The sequence below is a fragment of the Dromiciops gliroides genome, chromosome 2, assembly GCF_019393635.1.
Source record: "Dromiciops gliroides isolate mDroGli1 chromosome 2, mDroGli1.pri, whole genome shotgun sequence".
In the NCBI taxonomy this organism is placed as follows: domain Eukaryota; kingdom Metazoa; phylum Chordata; class Mammalia; order Microbiotheria; family Microbiotheriidae; genus Dromiciops; species Dromiciops gliroides.
Window position 1 is genome coordinate 28518157 of NC_057862.1, and position 23802 is coordinate 28541958.

At 36.9% G+C, this 23802-nt stretch overlaps 1 protein-coding gene across 2 annotated transcripts in view; it reads right to left on the reverse strand.

The window, feature by feature from the left end:
* Nucleotides 1-23802, reverse strand: part of CTNNA3 (catenin alpha 3) — a 2043451-nt gene that overhangs the window by 66745 nt on the left and 1952904 nt on the right. For both annotated transcript variants that reach the window (XM_043982624.1, XM_043982622.1), the window contains exon 16: nt 1517-1622. In XM_043982624.1, the coding sequence (XP_043838559.1) occupies nt 1517-1622 (106 nt within the window). The remainder of the gene's footprint in view (nt 1-1516; nt 1623-23802) is intronic.

The following is a 23802-nucleotide window of genomic DNA, read 5'->3' on the forward strand; positions in this document are numbered from 1 at the left end:
AAGATATGTGAGCATTAAATATTGATTACTATTAAAACATTTCATTAGGAATTCTAAGCACACTAAACCAAAGAATGTGTATCTTAGCTAATTAATGGTAGTTATTTTATTAATATTCATTAATGATTGTAATAGTATTAATGTTTTATTATATTATAATTATTATTATTAGAATTTCAAATATGATATTCATTAAGTCTAGGAAGATATAGCTTAAGAATTTGTAAGGAAAATGCCTCATAAAAAATACTACCAGACATCACTCTTCTGAATTTTATAAAGAATCTATTTATTTTAGAAATAGGTCAAGAAGGGGAGCTGTATGGATTCTTCTTTGTCTTGTACTTGCATGTAGATATCAAAGGCATTTCTTTTTCCTTTGTATTTTTGCGAGGCAACGAGGGTTAAATGACTTGCCCAGGGTCATACAGCTAGTGTCAAGTGTCTGAGGCCAGATTTGAACTCAGGTCCTCCTGAATCCAGAGCTGGTGCTCTATCTACTGTGCCACCTAGCTGCCCCTATCATAGGAATTTCTTAGCATTTTTATAATATTTTATCAACCATCCAAACATAATTTTGAAACTATAATATGTATTTCAAAGGCTATATATTGGAATTCTCTTTGGACATTTTACAGAAAGAGGTAAGGATTTACTCATAATGTAAAGTCATGAAAGGAGCTTCAATATATGTGATTTGAGACAATATCCATCAAAATGAGATAACTGATGCATAAAATCAAGTTTAGATAGTATCTTAAAATTAAAACACCTGGAATAAATTATCCCTACATATTTCCCTAATTCCCTTCAAAACTCATCTTTAGGGGGCAGCTAGGTGGCACAGTGGATAGAGCATTGGCCAAAAAAAATAAAGTAAAGAAAACATCTTTAATGCAACCTCTGTTGTGAGCCCCCCCCCCATCCTCTAAAGTTTTTCATAATATATTATATTTACCTTGTAAATACATTCTATTTAATACACGAATATACACCTCCCCACACACTCCCACTCACATGGTATAATCCTCTTAAAGAAATGGATTTTTTTTTTTTAGTTAGGCAATTCCGGTTAAGTGTCTTGCCCAGGGTCACACAGCTAATAAGTGTTAAATATCTGAGGCTGGATTTTAACTCAGGTACTCCTGACTCCAGGGCCAGTGCTCTATCCACTGTGCCACCTAGCTGCCCCCAGAAATGAATTTTTAAAAATTCATTTTTTTTTCGTCTTTGCAATTTCAATGCATAGCTACACAGTGTCTGACACATTGGAGCCACCTAATAAATACTGGTTGATTGATTTATTCAGAAAGTGATTATGTAATAGTGTCTACCTTTTCAGAAATATTCAGCTATGCCAAAGCATTAATATACACGTGGAAAATAGCCCCCAAAACATCTAATAGCAATGTGCCTTCTGGCTAGTACAGTCAACACCTTTGCTTCAAGCAGCTATGTCCAAATCCTAGAAACCAAGAGCAAGAATTTTCCCATGATTATTTCCTGAAGGACTCACTTGTTTGGCAATCTGCCGAGCCAGAACATCCATCCTTGAGCCTGATTCAGATATCATTTTGGCTGCATAAATCACATCAGTTGTATGCTTCAGTGGGCCTCTGCCCCTAGAAATAGACAAAAACACAGCGGTTAGGCTTACAATACAAAGGAACAAATCATACATCAAAGATCATTGAACTCACTCCTCGAATGCAGGTGGCAGCACATCTTTAGCACAGTAGATGCATTAAAAAAAGAAAAAAGAAAAAGATGTGAAATATAATCAGGAAGATGAAATGGACCAATGAGATTACATGCTATCATTTGTAATGAAATACTTCAACCTAATTTAAGTTGCTGGAGTGCAGGGATTATTTTAGTATCCCCAGAACCTCCTATGATGTGTGGGACATAGGAGTAGTTAAAATAAATATTTTTAATAGAATGAATTCAATTCTACAAAAAAATGACTGTGTATTATACGCTAAAAATTCATGCTAAGAACCAAGGAGACAATGAGAAAAAAATGTCCCTGACCTTAAAAAGTTATATTTACTAGGTAGAAACAATTCATATGCAAATAATTACAGAAGTAAAAATGCAAGCTTTATTTTTTTCAAGCCTCTGCATTTGAATTTGACCTCTGAAAGTATTCCACATATACTCATGGATAAGTCATTTTTACCTCCTCAAGTCTCAAGTTTCTTCATCTCTCAAACGAGAGTTTGGATTTTATGGCTTCATTTCTACCTCTAGATACATAAGTACCCTAGATATATAAGATAAATACTTGCAAATAGAAATAAATAGAAAATAATTTGGAAGGGAGAGCACTTATAATAGGGGGAAATAGCAGGGATTTTGTTTTTCTTGTAAGAGGTGGCCCTGGGGCAGCAGGGTTGTGCAGTGGATAAAGCACCAGCCCTGGATTCAAGAGGACCTGAGTTCAAATCTGGCCTCAGACACTTGACGCTTACTAGCTGTGTGACCCTGGGCAAGTCACTTAACCCTCATTGTCCCACCAAAAAAAAAATTAAAAAAGAGGCGGCCCATTGGCCGATTTTTAAAAGGAAAGTAGAGCTTCAAAGAAACAGGAGTTAGGAGAAAGACCATTCCAGAGATAGGGCCCTGATCTGTGCAAAAACATGGAAATGAGGGCTGGAATATCAAGTAAAATGAGGAGCAAATATATCAGTTTTCCAAGAATATTAAATACAGAGGAAGGAAGAGTAAAGTATAATTACTATGATTATATAATTGGAGCTACATTATGAAGGGCTTTAATGCCAAACTCCGGGTTTTCTTTTCTTCTCTTTGTTTATTTATTTTTGATACTGAAGGTGATAAGGAGTCAATGAAACTTCTTGAGCAAAAGAGTGAAATGATCAAATCAAACATCAGTTTGATCAATTAGAAAAGTTTCAAGGATTCCATGACCAGGAGAAAATACAATACCATTTCAATTTATCTAAACAACTTATATTATTTTTAAGCAACATATATGTTCAAGAAATCATGCTAAGCAAGAGGAATGGGGCACAAACAACAATGTTCCCACTTCAAATGAAGATAAATGAAATTAGAGAAATCATAGAATATATTCAGATCACTTCACAACACACAGCTAATACACTCAACTATTCATCTTTGCATTACAATTTTCAATTCTTGTGTTTTTAGATGATTCTTAAATTTATTTTGCAGGTCACTTGTAATTTCATTTTTCTTTTTTTAAGAAATAAATGTTTTTATTTATAGTTTTTGTTTCCAATTTTTATCCCTCTTTCCCTCCCTCTCCTTCCCCCTTCCTGATGTGGTAAGCAATCAGATATAGGTTATATATGTATAATTATGTAAAACATTACAATATTTGTCATTTTGAAAAATAAAATTACTAGAAGAAAAATAATGAAAGTGAAAAATAGCATGCTTCAGTCTGTATCCTGTCAATATCAGTTCTTTGGAGGTGGATAATATGCTTCATCATTAGTCCTTTGGGATTGTCTTGGATCATTGTATCTGTTGTAGAGAGCTTTCTATTTAGATAGTTTGGGACCTGGCCCATATAATCTACCAAAGGTATGTTTTATCTCCCAACTAACCTCAATCTTCAGAGAGACATTCATAACAAAGGCAGAAATTATGGACACCAGGGTGGACTAACAGGATGCATAATAATGACTTTGCCTTTAAACCCAGTCCTGAGATAATGGTAAGCTATACACCTCAATTTATGCAATTGTTTGGTGAAATTTCTTTGGGAAATTCACCAGAAATGCTTTGTGGTAAAATAGGATTCTATACAGGGTTAATGATATGCAAGGAATTTATAACCCTAAATCCAATCCACTAAAGCTATCTAAGACACCTAACTCAAATACAAAGACAGGAGTTAAAGAAAGTCTTAATCTTAGCCTGAGGGCACTGAATTTCATTTGGCTATGGTCATTCATAGTCTAGGTCTTGTCTAAAGGACTGTCACATTGGCCTTAGAAAAGAGAAAAGAAATTAATCATTGGAAAAGCAGCAGGTAACACCAAAAATTTATGCCAAGATTTGCTAGCATATAAAAGCATGGTGACCACCCAAATCATCTGGGGAAAAAAAAAAAAAAACAGATCAGAAGCTATTCCCACCAATTTTTTTGAAGCCAGTATCAACCAAATTACCAGGGAAGAGATGCCTAGCAAAGACAACTTTGTTTCTGATAACAGAAACATGATGTCCAAATGGTAATAGAATAGCATACTGTTATGGGCCCATAGCACCCCAGAAGTTCTCTGGGGCATATTGAAGAACCTTCTCCTTGAGAAACTAAACCAGAGGACAGACACAACTAGAGAGATAAGGGGAACCAGATCTGACTGAGCTAGCTCAGTGACCCCCTCTATTCATTCTAGTCTCCCTCAACCCTGGGGCAATAAGATTAGGTGTGGCTGCTTCCTTTGTGTCCTAAGGAGATGGCTTGAGAGATCTGCAGCCACCCCTCACCCAATTCCTCCAGTCACCACCAGTGGGGGATGGTCCTCTCTCAGTAAAGGAACTTTCCACAGTCAGATGGTCAACCCCATCAGTCCTCTATAAAAGTACCTGGTCAAGGAGCCACTCTCTCTATGCCATGCCTTTCTCCCCATGAGAAGTCCAAGGACTTCTTTCATGGTTTCCCTTCCCTTCCCCTTCCTCTAAATAAACTACCATCATATATTAACTGCTTTTGTGTGCAAAAGGGTGTAATTCTTTAAAGAGAAATTCCTAAGGACCCCTTAGCCTATTTTCCCCATGACAGTTCTGTGATGATGATATCAGAGATTAGCAACCTTGATCTGTTTGCCTTAGAAATGTGTATTTCCCATACATGTAAACTCCATGAAAACATCCTGCTAACACAGGTGACTTATGTTTGTCTTTGGTCAGTTTCCCTGGTTATAGCTATGCCCTTGTGTGTTTGCCATCCATGAATGATTCCTGGTAAATTACTCAATGGACAAGTATGTGTTAAATGCCTCCTATTCTGTTATAGGCTAGAGAGGGATACAAATATATTTTTAAAATGAAGCAACTGAAATACATTCTAAAGAGGAAGACAAGAACATATTTATGGACAAACAGAATCTAGGTGACACAGCAGACAGACTGTTGGCCTTAGAGTCAGTCAGTCCTGAGAGCTGACATCTAACTAGCTGTATGACCCTGGGCAAGTAATTTAACCTGTTGCTCAATTCCTACAACTGTAAAAGGAGGATCATCATAGCTAACTTCCACCTTCTCAGGATTCTTGTGAGGATATACTTGTAAAGTGCTTGGTAACTTTAAAGCACCATGTAAATGCTAGCTATTACTATTGTTATCATCATCACAAATAATAAATATATAGTAGTGAGGGAGAGCATTGTAATTATGGAGATAAGATAAAGCTTCATATAAAACATGATGATTGTACTAGGTCTTGAAGGAAAAGAGATATTCAATGAAGTTACATCCTGCTGAGTATTTATGGGCATTCAACATATATCACCTGCTAGGCCCTTCATAATTGGTGCATGCATTTCTTCTTCTACTGCTGGTGTAGAAATTTGTAGAAGACCATACCCCATATGCACAAGGGAGAGAGAATTTTCTTTTACTTTTTTTTTTTGGTCTAAAATTTGACATGATTTTTCTTTGAACTAGGCTACCCACTAAATGTCTGGTAAAAGCAAAGCTACTGGGGACAGCAAGGTAGCACAGTGGATAGAGCACAGGCCCTGGAGTCAGGAGGACCTGAGTTCCAATTTGACCTCAGACACTTGACACTTACTAGCTGTGTGACCCTGGGCAAGTCATTTAACCCCAATTGCCTCACCCCCCCCCAAAAAAAAAGGAAAGCTACTGGTCAGAGATTGTGGGCTATGCTTTTTGAGTGATCGCTAATCCATGGTTACTTTGAATTTTTGATAGCTTTCCTGAGGTTTTAAATGTAGAAAAGATATCCCAGTTTGCTGCAAAGTCAAGTAAGGTTTTAAGGCCTATATAAGAGACATATTTTGAAAACATATATATATTTTTTTTAATTTGGGCTTTCCATATTCAATGGAATCGAGTTTCACAGCACCAAGCAAAGTGCTTAAGCAATCCTAAAAATAGTTTTGGCCCACTAATACAGAATACAGATTATGCCAGAGATAGCCTTTCATTCTACTGACACATACCAGCTGTCTTCTTTGGACATCTACTAAGAAGACATTGTGTGGACACTTGGCCCTTATACTCTCCCAGTGAGTCACTCACATCCCCACTTTTTGCAGTAGAGAAGTCATCACCAGATTTTGTTTATTCCACGTGAGCCCAAAAGCACTTCATTTGAGAGGCTTAAATCAAATTCCCCGTATTAAGCAGGTACTGCTGTGTGGAGAGTTTTAAGCAAGGCATCGGCTTTCATTACTTCTATGAATCTCCTGAGAAAGTTAAACTGGAAAAATGCTGTCTAAGCCCTCGAAAGGCAATACATCATTTCTCAAGGTCTACTACAATGGACAAAGGTTATTGGGAAGATGTGTAGCTCCACACAGCAGCTAAAGACAATAATGGGCCATTTCCCCTTGCATCAATATATTTCCATGTAAAAATGTGCTAAGCCAAAGCAGTCAGATTCCCTCTAGCTCCTAACACATTTAACATTTCACCATGAAGCAAAGCTAACATTTTAGACAGAGAAAAGGGCTTTTAATAGTGATGACAACACAATGTGACAGAATACAATTAATCTTTTACTTTTTTTCTTAATTAAATGTACTATTTGGCTAGTTTCCTATTAAATGTTGGACAAAGTGCATATTTTAGAAATGATTCCCCATCAAATAAACCATAAAACTTGTATCCAAAGAGAGGGGTATGACCTAGAATACTGATGGATTTTGAATGTTTTCAGGTTAGACATGGCATATGATGAAGTTTTTATCTTCCAACAAAAGCCATTCAAATGGTAGATTAGTTGGAAAAGATTCTGAGATCTGGGTTTAAATCTTAGCTACCACTTACTTTCTGTGTCAAATAAAGAAGGCTACTTAAACCTGTCTGGGCCACAGTACAATGAGGGAATTCAATAGAAAAACCCTAAGACCTTTCATTTCTAAATCTATTGTGGTCTGATCCAATGGCTGAGTGGACTTTGAATTAATTTGAATAACATTATTTATTTATTTTTGGTGGGGCAATGGGGGTTAAGTGACTTGCCCAGGGTCACACAGCAGGATGGGTGCTTTATCCACTGCACTACCTAGCCTCTCCCTGAATAACATTCTTATAGAGCATCCCAGCAGCCTTGGTATGCCATCTCATCAGTAACCTTTGTCCCCCTGATTGGAGGGTGGAGCCATGAACTCCAATACCTCCATCTAAGGAAGGAGCATCAGATGCTCAGAACACCTCATTTCTCACCTGACTGTACCATTTGGGGACTTTTCTAACTTTTTCAATATGTCCCTTTTGAGGGGGCAATGAGGGTTAGGTGACTTCCCCAAGGTCACACAGCTAATAAGTGTCAAGTGTCTGAGGCTGGATTTGAACCCAGGTCCTCCTGAATCTAGGGCCAATGCTTTATCCACTGTGCCACCTAGCTGCCCCCTAATATGTCCCTTTTTGGAGTACCTTCCTTGGCCTCTCCCTATTCCACTTTTCAGCTAGTATGTAGTCTTCTCTTGTGAGACTGTAAGTTTCTTCATGACAGGGACTGCCTTTCTTTTTTATATTTGTATCCCTAATGTTTAACGTAGTCCCTAACACACAGTATGCCCTTAATAAATATTTGATTGATTCATGGGAGCAAATTAAGGTAGAATGAGCTTCTTGTGAAATGAAGATAGATTTGTTAAGACTACCATTCTATATGGTATAGGGAGGAAGAAGGACAGCAAGTCTAGGGCATTTCACTGACCACTATGGAATCACTGGTAACACCATCCCAAATGTGTTGAGGGGGTTCTGCAGGAGAGAGGTGTGTCACAGATTCATAACCCATTAGGACGAGGAGTGGGTTTGGAACATACTTAGTGCAACTCTTCTAATTGTACAGAGGAAGAAATGGAAACCCAAATAATCAGAGAGTCCAGAGATTGTTAGAGCTGGAAGAAAATGTAGAGAATATTTCATCATTTTACAGAATAGGAAGGAGAAGCCCCACATAGTAAAGTGGTTTGTTCAAAGGTACAGAGCTAGATTATGAAGGAGCCTGCACTGCATCCTGTTCCCTCAGTCACAGCAGCCAGCCCTTTATTGTGTGGCATTGTCACACTAGGAAGACCCAAAGGAATGATACCTGATGGTTAAAGATTGAGCCAACAGAGAAAATGGAATGGCATAGGGTGGGACTATTATTCTTTATAAAATTTGTGCAAAATTGTTCCTCATTGATATAAAATGTAACATACTGAATGTTTTATATACATATATATATATATACATATATGCATATATGCATACATATATATAATTTGAAAGGAATAATGTATATTCTCCAAAGTGAACAAATAACTTCCTCTTCCATGGCAGGAATGGGCTCAATGTGTTTTGTTATTTCAATTGCCACTGAAGGCTTTGAAGACCAAATCTTCAGGCAAATTATTTTGTAATCTCCTGTGCCAGGAGATTGGTGAGAAATTCACCATCTGTGAATTTGACTCAGAGAACTCCAACACTGAGCTGGTTTATCGTTTAGTTCTCCAATTTCTTTTCAGCCCTTCTGTTACTTTTCCTAACATTGACATGCCCCATTTCAATATAACACACAATCCACATTCTTACTGAGGTAGGCTCAATGTACCCAGGAGGCCTGTTATGTGCACATGAAGATATTTATTTTTCTTTCATTCTTCCCCCTCCCCCTGGGCAGGGTCTTAACTACATGCGCAGTTATATTATTGGCTTCTTCCAACTGAAAGCAAACCATATTTTCAAGTAGTGGTTGTTTATAGAAAGAGAAGAATCAGTTCATAAAATCTGTGAGCTAATAGTCACTATTTAGTCCAAGGCACAACTGCATGAGAATCCCCTCTATAATAAACTCAACAAGTGGTCATCTTATCTGTATTTGCAGATCTTTAGAAATGAGATTCTTAACTCCCTCCCTCCCTCCCTCTTCCTCTCCCTCTCCCTTTTAGCAGTCTAGTGAAGCCCATAGACCTCTACTTAGGGCTGTGTTTTGAAATACATAAAATAAAATGCATAGGATTACAAAAGAAAACAATTACATTGAAGTACAATTATAAAAACTTTTTTTTTTAAAGTTCATGGACCCCATGTTAATAATCTCTGCCTTGGGCGGCTAGGTGGTGCAGTGGATAAAGCATTGGCCCTGGATTCAGGAGGACTTGAGTTCAAATCCGGCTTCAGACACTGGACACTTACTAGCTGTGTGACCCTGGGCAAGTCACTTAACCCCCATTGCCTCATAAAAAAAAAATAATACTAATCCCTGCCTTAATGACAAGGAACCAACTTCTCATGAAGATTCTTCCCATAATGGATAGTTAACAAACTATCTAACTATAAATCTATAGTCCCATTATCTTCTAGTATTAAACTATGTTAGTAAGTTTCTTTATGACATTATTTTTTCTGTCTTTAGCTTCTACCAATTAATCTTTGTTCTCCAGAGGCCACACAAAACCATTCTAATGCTACAACATCCATGTCCCCAAATCACAAGACAACTTCACATCTGTGGGAAAATAGCTATCAGCTAGGCAACATGATGTGGTGGAAAAAGCATTAAACTTGCCTAAGTAAATTTGGAGCCTGGAGTCTGGATCCAGGATCAACTACTTTGTGACATTGAGTAAGTCCTTTAAGCTCTCTAATCTTTATTTTCTTCCTCTGTGAAATGAGAAGATTGGCCTAAAAAACCACTAAGAACCATTACCACAATTTAGCTATGATTCTCTGAAGCCATGGATCTTCTTAGTCTCTTTTCCAGGCTAAAATTACCCCTGTTGATTTTTTTTTTTTTTGTGGGCAATGAGGTTTAAGTGACTTGCCCAGGGTCACCCAGCTAGTAAGTGTCAAGTGTCTGAGGTCAGATTTGAACTCAGGTCCTCCTGAATCCAGGGTGGATGCTTTATCTACTGTGCCACCTAGCTACCCCACCCCTGTTGATCTTGTAGGACATGATTTAAGGTCCATTCCCATGAAATAATTTAGGTAATCTAGTCTGAACACTCTACAGGTACTTAACTTTCTTCCCAAAACATGGTGCTCAATAACCATGATAGCCCGTAGGTGGTCTGATATGGGTCAACCCCTCCTGGGTCCTATAAGTTAGGTCATTTGACATCAGGCAAGCTGAACGTCAGTTTGCTTACCTATAACATGAGGAGCTTGGGATAGATGTCCCCAGAGGTTCCTTTCACCTCTGAACCCATGGTCATTAATACACCTTAAAAAGCATGTCCTTTTAATGTAGCGCATAAGTGAATCATACCTAATTTGCAATTCACTGAAGTTGCTAAATATTTTTTTTCCTAAATGAACATCTGCTGAGCCTTGTCTCACTCTTCATACCCTGTGAAGCTGGTTTTCTGAACCCAAGTGTAAAGTGTTGTTTATCTTCATTAAATTTCATCTTATTTGAATTAGATTAATATTTTAGCATGTTAAAATCTGTATGGATCCTGAATCTGGCAGCCAATGTGTTATATATTCCTTCCAGCTTGTCACTATTTGGAAATCTGGTGGCTGTGTCTAGACTTTTACATTTTTTATAGAGGTAGAAAATCTATAATGCTGAGTAAATAGTAAATAACTTTTTGCATGTGTTTGTTTTTTTTTGTTGTTGTTGCTTTTGCAGGGCAATGAGGGTTAAGTGACTTGCCCAGGGTCACACAGCTAGTTAAGTGTCAAGTGTCTGAGGCTGGATTTGAACTCAGATCCTCCTGAATCCAAGGCCAGTGCTTTATCCACTGTGCCACCTAGCTGCCCCCGTAAATAACTTTTGATGAAATTATGTTGAGGGTGTAACGATTGGAATGACGCCACCTGCTGGAGATTTACTGTAGAAGAGTTCTGCCCATGAAGCGAAGGTCTTTGAGGGCAAGACCAGGAGTCTTTTCTTTGGCATCAGGAAGTGATGCGGGCTAGTGGGAGAAGGAAGGAAGAGACTGGCACTTGCTCTTGCTCTTTCCTCTGGACTCTGGCGGAGAAGGGAGCTAGAAATGTGCTCTCCCTTTAATAGATAGAAATCTAGGCCTTTCTCTCTCTCTTTACCAAATTCTTATTCTCCTTAATAAATGCTTAAAAGTCTAACTCTTGCTAAAGCTTATAATTTATTGGCGACCACTCATTAGATATTTTAGACAGTTTAGCTAGAATTTTAGTCCTTAACAGATGGCTGACCACGAAGAGGAAAGCTAAACCTCAGTCTTCTGATCTTCTGGTTGGGTAAGAAATTTCCCCTACCCTCTCCCTTTAACTGCTAAGTACTGGCATACTGGCTGCGTTTTCCCTTTAAATTTTTTCCAATGGACCTTTTAAACTCCCTAATTACCCTATTTTTGATTTTAGTCTGTTTAACCAGACAAATGGGAGATAAGATCATGTTAATGCTTTGTTTTTCTGGATTTTCTATTTTTCTTTTTATTTTTGTTAAAAGAGCCAGCAATTTACTCACACAAGGAAATATCTCTCCCTCTCCCAACCATGCTTTTTCAGAGAAACCTGAAGAGATTCCTGCAGCTTTTCTCTGTTCTAACACTAATTGTTGCTCTAATTTTGCATGCCTGGAGGCAATGACCCACCCTCTAGTAGCTTTTAATCCCCTAGCACCTGGAGGCAAAGTGGGGGAAGAGGAATCCAGGCCTGAGTTCAAAATCAAGTCTGATTCAAATTGCGCTGGTCCCTCCCCTCCCCTCCAGACCCCACCCTCCCATGGCCAAGCCCATTGCTTCCCCTGCCTGGGAAGTCCAGAGATCTGATGCACATGCTCAACTTTCTCTAACTACATTTGCAGCTTCAGGCTCAGCCCTTCCCCAGCCTGGCTGTGATTCTGAGAGAACCTTAGAAAACCCCTTAAATTCCAGATATGCTCATTTTGTTCATAATTTTGCTAACCTGCTTTTGTCTTTAATTAGTAATCTTATAAAGCATTTGTATGGTGAAAAGACTGACAGACAATATAGAGGGGTTAAAGAAGAAAAACTTAAGCTGAATAAGAATGACAATCATCAACATAGTTCAAGACTCCTCTTCTTTTGCCATGGAAGGGTATATATTTTACAGAAATGTAGAAGTAAGCAGCAAGGTATTGATATGAGTATTGGGGATTTTAGATATCGGAATCAAAAGTGTTCTGAATTCACTGAGAGTAATAGTATCAGTTCAGAGGTTACATAGGATTTCTATGCTGTTATATATACATTTTGAAATTAATGGTATGGGTTTATTTTCATAGAGATTTTCAGGCTTTTGATATTGTGTGTTATACTTAGTTTTTAAAACAAGGAGAATATTTGTAAAAGCTTTTTATAGTCGTGATCAAGTTTATATTTTATAAGACTCATTAATATTAAGTTCATATTCATTTAGATTTCCCTAGTTTGAATTTCATTGTCTTTTATTGTTCCATGTGTATTTTCTTCTATTCATTTATCTAATTTTGAAAAAATTGCAAGATGGTTTTGATTTCATAATGCAATGTTAATTCTAGGAGTATTGTGCTCCCATATTCTGAGTTGTTTGTTTTTGTTATTTTTTCTCAACTGATTATTTGATCAAACTCTTTAAAGCATTTCCCTGGCAAATTGGTTGCCATGGCAAGTGTAAATTGATTCTAGAAGTATTATTTTTGATAAGCATATTCCAAAAGAAAAAAGAGGGGAACATTTGTAAAAGTTTTCTTTTCTCAAAAAAAAAGTTTTCATTGAGATTGTGTTGTGCTTTAACTTGTATTTAAATATGTTCTGATTTTTCACAAAAGTAATTGTAAAAAAAGGGGTATTATTTGAAATTGTTGTATAATTATATATTGTGTTCTGAGTCAAGATGTATTCGCATTTTTTGCAATCATTTATTATCCTCAATTTTTAAATCCATATGAGACTTGGATTATGGGAACTTATCATTTAAGACATTAATTGCCTTTATTCTGAGTTATCAGATGCCAGTTGGCCAAGATGCCATCCAATCACAAGAGGAATACATGCAAGAGCAGACACTGAACTGTCACATGAGGGGAGACATGCATGAAGTCAAGGTATGGCCAAGGGAATGGCTTTTGACAAATGTTGAGGTTGGATTCTCTTGGTTTAATATTTTATTTTCTTTTTCCCCACAATATTGTATGGATGGCTGGAAGTATTCATCCCACCCATCTCACTTCTACACCTGGCTTCTATGCTCCCTCCTATATGCCTGATGCCATGGACATCTCAATTCCATGTGTCTGATTAAGTCTGACTCAGTTTCCTCCAATATGTTCGGTGGCATGGACATATATTCCATCCACCTATTTTAAGCCTGGCATACTATATGGGCAGTACATATTGCTCAAGTGTGGGAATGCTCATATCCCATCATTTCTCTGTTCTTTTATGGTAACCCCCATAATTATCTCAGGTGTCATGAGAAATAGTGTTGAATTTGGCCTTGACACCTGTTACCAATTATATTAGATTTTTTAAATTTCTCATAATGGCATGAGGATGATTAGGCAGATGATGCAAAAAGTGATGAAACAAAGATAAAAATTATTTTAAAAAATTAATATCACAGCAATTGTCTTCTCAATTACCCTCCATAAGGGGGGGGGGACTATAGTAATATTATAATTTTAAAGAATGTTTCAATTTTTGTTTTATTATATGTTTCATGTGTAACAACTAAGATTCTAATTTCTCTTAGACATGTTTTTGAGAACTTTCATTGTTTGATTTGATTATTGACAAAGCTATTTTAAAGTTGTATTAAGCTCAATTTTGTAGGAAGTTTTCCTGGCTGATTACCAGTATCCACACATCAACCCCTGAAAAGACTTCCATTCCACCACTACACCTAGAGGACATCTGAGAAAAGACTTTCAGAGACTGTAAATGAACAGTTTTGATTTGTTTTTGTTGTTTTTTTTTTCCTTTTTCTCTTTCTGTTTTAATATACACCATTTGTAACATGTACTCTCTGCAGAGGCCCTCCCTTTGCAAGACCAATGTCAAAGCGTCAGTTCATGAGGACAAAAAACCGCCCTTCTGGACAAAACTTTCCTCTCTCCCTTTTCTATATTGTTATTAACATATTGTTAGTTAGCATAGGTTATTATATTCTGTTATTTTTGACTGTTTCATCAAGGAAACGTACCGTTTCTTGAGGAAACAAAGTGGGGAACTGTAACGATTGGAATGACGCCACCTGCTGGAGACTTACTGTAGAAGAGTTCTGCCCATGAAGCGAAGGTCTTTGAGGGCAAGACCAGGAGTCTTTTCTTTGGCATCAGGAAGTGATGCGGGCTAGTGGGAGAAGGAAGGAAGAGACTGGCGCTTGCTCTTGCTCTTTCCTCTGGACTCTGGCGGAGAAGGGAGCTAGAAATGTGCTCTCCCTTTAATAGATAGGAATCTAGGCCTTTCTCTCTCTTTACCAAATTCTTATTCTCCTTAATAAATGCTTAAAAGTCTAACTCTTGCTAAAGCTTATAATTTATTGGCGACCACTCATTAGATATTTTAGACAGTTTAGCTAGAATTTTAGCCCTTAACAAGGGAGTTGTCTAGTTCTAGATCCATGGGGTTTAATGCATTAGGAAGTGTAATGTGGCACTAGCTGCTAGGGATGTGTGCTAGTCCACTCCCCCATGTATTTGACTGGGGACAATGAAGGAAGCACAAGTTTGACCAGTGAACTCTGGGTAAGCTGGGAGATGAGGAGCAATCGATTCACTATCTGCTCAGTGCCTGAAAAATATTGAGTACAAAAAAAGAAAAAAAAAAGAATCTTCTCTGTTTTCTAGCATATTCTATCTATTTCTTGGAACACAACTCTAATAGATTGAAGTCTTCAACTTTGTTCATGCCAGGCCTTGTTCTAACTCTCTGACTATTATCTGCTTTGGCCTCTGACAACTCCTCCTGCATCTTAAAATAGGTGGATGGAATATATGTCCAAGCCACCGAACATATTGGAAGAAACTGAGTCAGACTTAATCAGATGCATGGGATTGAGATGTCCATGGCATCAGGCATATAGGAGGGGGCATAGAAGCCAGGTGTAGAAGTGAGATGGGTGGGATCAATACTTCCAGCCATCTGTACAATATTGTGGGGAAAAATAAAATAAAATATTAAACCAAGAGAATCCAACCTCAACATTTGTCAAAAGCCGTTCCCTCGGCCATACCTTGACTTCATGCATGTCTCCCCTCATGTGACAGTTCAGTGTCTGCTCTTGCACGTATTCCTCTTGTGATTGGACTGGCATCTGATAACTCAGAATAAAGGCAATTAATGTCTTAAATGATAAGTTCCCATAATCCAAGTCTCATATGGATTTAAAAATTGAGGATAATAAATGATTGCAAAAAATGTGAATACATCTTGACTCAGAACACAATATATAGTTATGCAACAATTTCAAATAATCTTTTTTTTTACTTAGTATACAATTACTTTTGTGAAAAATCAGAACATACTTAAATACAAGTTAAAGCACAACAGAATCTCAAAGAACTTTTTTTTTGAAAAAAGAAAACTTTTACAAATGTTCCCCTCTTTTTTTTTTTTTGGAATATGCTTATCAAAAATAATACTTCTAGAATCAATTTACACTTGCCATGGCAAACAATTTGCCAGGGAAATGCTTTAAAGAGTTTGATCAAATAATCAGTTGAGAAAAAATAACAAAAACAAACAACTCAGAATATGGGAGCACAATACTCCTAGAATTAACACTGTATTATGAAATCAAAACCATCTTGCAATTTTTTCAAAATTAGATAAATGAATAGAAGAAAATACACATGGAACAATAAAAGACAGTGAAATTCAAACTAAGGAAATCTAAATGAACATGAACTTAAAGAGTATTATAAAATATAAACTTGATCACATGACTAAAAAGCTTTTACAAATATTCTCCTTGTTTTAAAAACTAAGTATAAGACACAATCTCAAAAGCATGAAAATCTCTATGAAAATAAACCCATACCATTAATTTCAAAATGTATATATAATAGCATAGAAATCCTATGTAACCTCTGAACTGACATTATTACTCTGAGTGAATTCAGAACACTTTTGATTCCGATATCTAAAATCCCCAATACTCATATCAATACCTTGCTGCTTACTTCTACATTTCTGTAAAATATGTACCCTTCCATGGCAAAAGAAGCAGAGTCTTGAACTATGGTGATGATTGTCATTCTTATTCAGCTTAAGTTTTTCTTCTTTAACCCCTCTATATTGTCTGTCAGTCTTTTCACCATACAAATGCTTTATAAGATTACTAATTAAAGACAAAAGCAGGTTAGCAAAATTATGAACAAAACAAGCATATCTGGAATTTAAAGGGCTTTCTAAGGTTGTCTCAGAAGCACAGCCAGGCTGGGAAAGGGCTGAGCCTGAAGCTGCAAATGTAGTTAGAGAAAGTTGAGCATGCACATCAGTTCTCTGGACTTCCCAGGCCGGGGAAGCAATGGGCTTGGCCATGGGAGGAGTAGAGGGTGGGGTCTGGAGAGGAGGGGAGGGACCAGCACAATTTGAATCAGACTTGATTTTGAACTCAGGCCTGGATTCCTCTTCCCCCACTTTGCCTCCAGGTGCTAGGGGATTAAAAACTTCTAGAGGGTGGGTCATTGCCTCCAGGCATGCAAAATTAGAGCAACAATTAGTGTTAGAACTGGGAAAAGCTGCAGGAATCTCTTCAGGTTTCTCTGAAAAAGCATGGTTGGGAGAGGGAGTGATATTTCCTTGTGTGAGTAAGTTGCTGGCTCTTTTAACAAAAAGAAAAAGAAAAATAGAAAATCCACAAAAACAAAGCATTAACATGATCTTATCTCCCATTTGTCTGGTTAAACAGACTAAAATCAAAAATAGGGTAATTAGGGAGTTTAAAAGGTCCATTCGAAAAAATTTGAAGGAAAACACAGCCAGTACACCAGTACTTAGCAGTTAAAGGGAGAGGGAGGGGAAATTTCTTACCCAACCAGAAGATCAGAAGAAGACTGAGGGTTAGCTTTCCTCTTCATGGTCAGCCATCTGTTAAAGGGCTAAAATTCTAGCTAAACTGTCTAAAATATCTAATGAGTGGTCGCCAATAAATTATAAACTTTAGCAAGAGTTAGACTTTTAAGCATTTATTAAGGAGAATAAGAATTTGGTAAAGAGAGAGAAAAAGGCCTAGATTTCTATCTATTAAAGGGAGAGCACATTTCTCGCTCCCTTCTCCGCCAGAGTCCTCAGGAAAAAGCCCGAGACTGAGCGCCAGTCTCTTCCTTCCTCCTCCCACTAGTCCGCGTCACTTCCTGATACCAAAGACAAGACTCCTGGTCTTGCCCTCAAAGACCTTCGCTTCATGGGCAGAACTCTTCTACAGTTAGTATCCAGCAGGTGGCGTTATTCCAATCGTTACATGACTATAGGGATAGTGATCTTCCTGAAATTAACAGAGTAGTTTAGCTGTCTGCCCCGGCTTGGTATTTGCTAGACCCAAAGTGTCACAGACAAGCCCTATAGACCACATACAGCAAATAGCACTCTTGAGGATGATGCCAAGCAGATTAAAATATAATAGGGAAATATTTTACAAAATAAATAAAATACAATAAAACATAGAAAATATTAATATGTGGCCAATATGTGTCTATATGTGGTCTATAGTTGACCTTATATGTGGTTTAAGGGCCCCTGTTTCTGTTGGAGTTTAACATTACTATTCTGGATCTACCCAGAAAATAGAGCATAAGAATTAGTATCGTTTACCCACTTCATTTTTCTTTTGCAAAAACATTTAACTTACTTTAAATTAAATGTAAAATTCAAATTGAAGTAAAAATTAAGTTAAATGAAATTTTAGATAAACATTAGATTAAACAATTTAATTCCCAGGTTGTGCCACCTTTTATTTGCTTTTGATGTATGCATGCGTATATGGGCTCTGTTTCACCTATATTTATTTATATGCAGTCTGTCTTCTATTCCGGGAATACTCCCCTTCCTCACCTCTACACCTTAGATGCTCTTGGGTCCTTTAAGATTCATAAGTGCCACATTCTTAATGGTTGCTTTCCATACCTATCAAACGGCTAGAGAATCATTGAACCAAACTCATTGCATCCATTTTATAAAACATCTCTCTCTCTCTCTCTTTACACGCATACACACATACACACACACACACAGATAGAAAAATATATCTATGTCTACATCCATAGGCATATGTATATATATGCATATGTGTATACATATATTCACACATGTGTATATACACACGTGCATATCCACACATATTTGTATACACTCCTATATATACACATGTTTTATGGATGCACATATGTGAGTGTCTATATGTATGTATATGCATATAAATATATAAATATTTTTCTTTCTATATATCATCTCCCCCATAAGCATATGTTACTTGGGGGAATGGATTATTTCATAATTGTCTTTGTACCTACAAGTACTTAGCACACTGCCTAGAACAATACAAGCACTCAATAAATGTTTGTTTGTTATTTTCTTTACCAATTGATCAATCCATATAGTTATAGGAATTTTCTCTACTGGAAGTCCTCTATTCAGTAGAATCATAGTATATTCATAGAGCCAAACAGGGCCTGCCTGATACACTGTCAGGACTTATAAAGTTTTGAATAGCTTGACTTGTGCTAAATAAAACCAAACCCTCCCCATTAGTGAATCCATGTGTGAATAAGCAAAGAATTTTTGCCTTCATCAGTGTTAGGGCCAGGTTTAGAAACTGTCTCTAATGAGATGTATCAATGACAAGTAGTATATGATTTAATAAATGTCCAGAAGAGGGGCAGCTAGATGGTGCAGTGGATAGAGCACTGGCCCTGGATTCAGGAGGACCTGAGTTCAATTCTGGCTTCAGACACTTGACTCGTATTAGCTGTGTGACCCTGGGCAAGTCAATTAAGCCCAATTGCCTCACCAAAAATAAAATAAATGTCCAGAAGAACAGAGAGGTCACGTCAATAGTAATTGCCAGAGGTGTGATTTGAAATCACATCTTCCTGTTTCCAAGTCAAAATCACTTGAATAGTAATTACCAGAAGTGTGTTTTGAACTCACTTCTTCTTGCCTTTAAGCCAAACACTCTATCCATTACGTCAAGCTTACTCCAGGAACATGCAATTATGCTTTTATTAACAGATTGAGCCCTGTAAAAATAAGCAACCTCCAATATAGTGATTGAAAATGAAAAAAAAAATCATTCTAGTTGAAGTAAACAAAAATTGATGAGGTAAAAAAAGATAGCTGGTTCATGCAAGAGGGAATACTTCCTCCAGGGTTCCACTTCAAGGGTATTTATAATGGAAATTGTATGTCTTTAAATTCTAATGTCTAGTTAATGAACATTTGCAAAATTTGAGGCCTTGTAAAAATCTTTAGAAAAGCAACTGGAGACTTGTCTACTAATAAAGTGCCGGCCTGATTAACTAGAGTCTTATGAGGCCTTTATGAACAAAATGTGAACACTGATATAGCTGAATTCCATTTGATTCAGTCCAATGAAATCTAACACATATTGACACCATGTTGGGTTCCAAGAAAGCAAAGACAAACAAACAATCTTCCCTCAAGGAGCTTATCTTCCTTTCCAAGATTTACAATATAAGTAAAAGTTAGTAAATCCAAAGCATCTACAAAGTAAACACAATACGATTTAAGGTGGAGTGGAGCACCAAAAACGCTAGGGAAGATTCTGACTTGTTTTAAACTTTTGTTCTTGAAGACAATGATATCAAATACAAATAGAAATGGATCTTTGTAGGTCATATATTGTAGGCCACCCCAAAAATATTATTTCACTTTATCTATATTGTATTTTATTTTAATTTAGCCCTGGGCCACTTTGGGTATTGAATTTGACACTTCTGCTTAAAGCATGTCTCTTTACTAGAAATAGTGATCCAACGTGTACATATTTAGTTGACAGCATGATAATAGCAAGGAATTTAGATACAGTGTTCTCTGAGTCTCATCCTATCAGTGTTATATCAGGACTGTAAGATTTTCTTCATTTATCTCCTTTGAATACACCAAGGTGTCTTGTGAACCAGTCTCATTTGCTGGATTGTCACACTTGCTCTCTAATTATAGTTGTCCCTCAGGATTCTCTCCTCAGTTCTCTTCTCTTCTCCTTCTACACCATTTCACTTAAAGATCTCATCAGACCCGATTGGATTGCATTACCATCATTATGCTGACAGTTCTCAGATCAGTTGATCCTGTCTGAACCTTTCAACTGACCTCCAATCTCACTTTTTCAAGTGTCTTTCAGGCATTTTGAACTGGCTATCTAATAGAGATCTTAAACTCAATATATCCATAATACAACTCATTTTCTTTTCTCCTAAAATTGTATCCCTCTTTTTATTTTCCTTATTATGGTCAAGGACAGCATCTTTCAGTCCCTCAGGTATACAACATGGTTCTCATAGTTAACTCTTCACTATGTTTCACTTCCTATATTTAATAAGTTGCCAAAGCCTGATGATTTTTACTTTGGTAATATATCTTGAATACACCCCCTTCTGTCCTCTGAAATTGTTACTTCTCTGTTCCAGGACCTCATCACCTCGTACCTGGATATTATAATATATTTCTGGTGGATCTGACTGCTTCAACTCTTTTCCCACTCCAATTCATCCTCCATTCAGTCACTAAAGGGATACTTCTAAAGCAAAGGATCAAGCAGGTCAACACTAGCTCCAGTGATTGCTTATTGCCTACAAGATCAAATGCAAAATCTTCTGTTTTGGTGTTCAAAGTCTTTCATAACTTACTTCCCTCTTATCTTTCCAGCCTTCTTACACCATACTCTCCACCATATGCTTTTTGATATGGGGATTCTGGTTTCTGTGGTTATGCATGAACAAAACAATTCATCTTTTTCTGCCTGTCCCCCATGCCTAGAATGCTCTCTCCTTATCTCCACCTACTAGCCTCTTTCAAGTCCCAAATAAATCCCACCTTCTACAATAAGGCTTTTCCAACACCTCTTAAGTCTCATACCTTCCCTCTCTTAATCAAGTCTTATTTTTCTTTAATATAGCATTTTCTATATATTTTTACTGTTGTCTCCCCCATTAGATTGTGAGGCCCTTAAGGGCAGGGATTATCTTTTGCCTCTGTGTGTAGCTTAGCACAATGCTTGACATACTAAATTCAGTTATTTGCTGACTTAGTAGAAAACAGCATACAATAAACTAGTGAATACCTAAAAAGTAATAATAGATTTACAGAAGAATAATCATGGAAATGTTAAGTCAAATTTTGCTACTTGAGAAAGCAGATGTTTAGGTAAAGATGGCACCATCACCTATCCAATCTATACTGTGTACAAGATAGGAAGCATTAGATAAGATGTAAAGATCATATACATTAAGGGGCATAGATATGGATCTAGAGGAAACTTCCAAGGCCATTTAGTCCAAACTTCATATTTTCCAAATGAGAAAAATAAAGCCAAGGAAAGTGAAATGACTTACTCAAGGTCACACAGATAATTTACTACTATTTACCTCAAAATTGAAAGTTTTGTGACCCTAGGATTTCTTCCTTCAAGGAATGACTATCCTATTAGGTGAGTCAAAATGGCTGTATGAGGTATGATTTGAAATTGTGATATGGGAGAGTAGAAAATATTATGTTCAGTAAGAGAGGGTAAAAGCAATTCTAATTGGAGGGATCAGAGAATGGATGGGGGAAAGGAACTGAGTGATCATCAGGGGAACCTTAATGGAAAATATGGAATTTGAAGGATAAGAAGGAACTGAATATGTAGAGTGAGACTGGAGTGAAAATTCATAAAAGAGAATCATATACTAACACATCCATATCTCAAAAAGAAAAAGAGGGAGCTCAGATCAGTCACTTGTTTCCAACTCAAACTCCAATTTTCATGCCCTTATTTTTGTTAATATTTCACAAAGAGTGAATCATGTTGTAGAAGCAAAATGAAAAGCATGGCTCTCCAAGAAATACAGATTTTAAAAAAACAGTAAAAGACATTACATGACTTTATTCATTCACTCTGCATGTTCTGATTGGTTCATTTCCCTTTTCCAGTGGCCAGATCTCTTTTTTTCCTCTTTATCCTTTCCATATTTAAAGAAGATATCTAATTGTTAGTCATTAGTCCTCCTATGAAGAAGAATTGGCTTCTTAAATTTACCTCTAATTGTGGGACTAGGGAAGTTAGGTTGTGCTGTAGATAGATAGAGTGCCAGCCCTGGAGTCAGTAAAACTCCTCTTCCTGAGTTCAAATCCAGCTCCAGACACTTACTAGCCATGTGAACCTGGGTAAGTCACTTAACCCTATTTGCCTCAGTTTCCTTATTTGAAAAATGAGCTGGAGAAATAAATAGCAAAGAACTTCAGTATCTACTCTAAGAAAATCCCAAATGGTTTCAAACAAAGTTTTACACAACTGACTAAGAATTATTGAACCAAAGACAGTAGACAATATTATTAGAATTCTAGTCATCATTTCATTAGTTAGGAGAAATTTTGGGAAGTTCTCTCCCCAACACTCCTGAAGTCAAGTTGCAGTTGCTTCATATGCATGGTATTATGCCAAGTTCAAATCAAATTATATTTTTCAGGATTTTTATTTAGCATTTTATTTACCCCAATTACATTTAAAAATTAATTTTAACATCCATTTAAAAAATTTGTTCCAAGTTTCTCTTCCTTCCTTCCTCTCTCCCTACCCATACCTTTAAGAAGGCAAGCAATAATAAGCAAGTCATTCTTAGCTGATCACATTACACTATTTCTGTTACTTTGTACACAGAACATTTCACTTTGCATCAGCTCATAAAAGTCTTTCCAGGTTTTTCTGAGAGCATCCCAGTCATCATTTCTTATAGCATGATAGTATCCCATCATAACCACATGCCACCATTTGTTCAAACATTCCCCAATTGATTGAAATCCCCTCAATTCCAAATTCTTTGCCACCAGAAAAGAATTGCTTTTTTTTGTTAGTTTGCTGTGTTTGTTTTGTTTTTGTTTGTTTGTTTTGCTTTACATATAGGTCCTTTTCATTTTTGCTTTATCATTTTTTTGGATACAACCTAGTAGGGGTATTGCTAGGTCAAAGAGTATGCATGGTTTTATAGTCCTTTAGCATAGTTCCAAATTGCTCTCCAGAATGCTTGAATCAGTCTACAACTCCACCAACAGTACATTAATGTCTCATTTTCCCCATATGCCTTACAATATTTGTCATTTTCTTCTGCTGTTCTCTCCAATCCAATAGGTAATAGGTAGTACATAACCTTCCACATTAAATGAGCCTCAGCTATAAGCCCAAATTATAACTTTTCTTCTTAATGGAATTTTGTGTTATGTGCCAGGCTGTTGATTAGGCAGTCCATCCTGGGGAAGGAATGGGTAGAGGGAATAGTGTGATAATCTGGAAATAAGCAGTGATGAACTTGAAAAATCAGCCTATAGTAATAAAAAAAGAGTGTGAGGAATGTTGATATCTAAGCTAGCTAGAGAATCAATTTGGGCTGAGTCTCAATGCTAAATCAAGAAAACCCAAATATAAAGTTTGTTTCAGCTGACCACTGTTCTCACTCAAGCTCAGTGCTCAAAA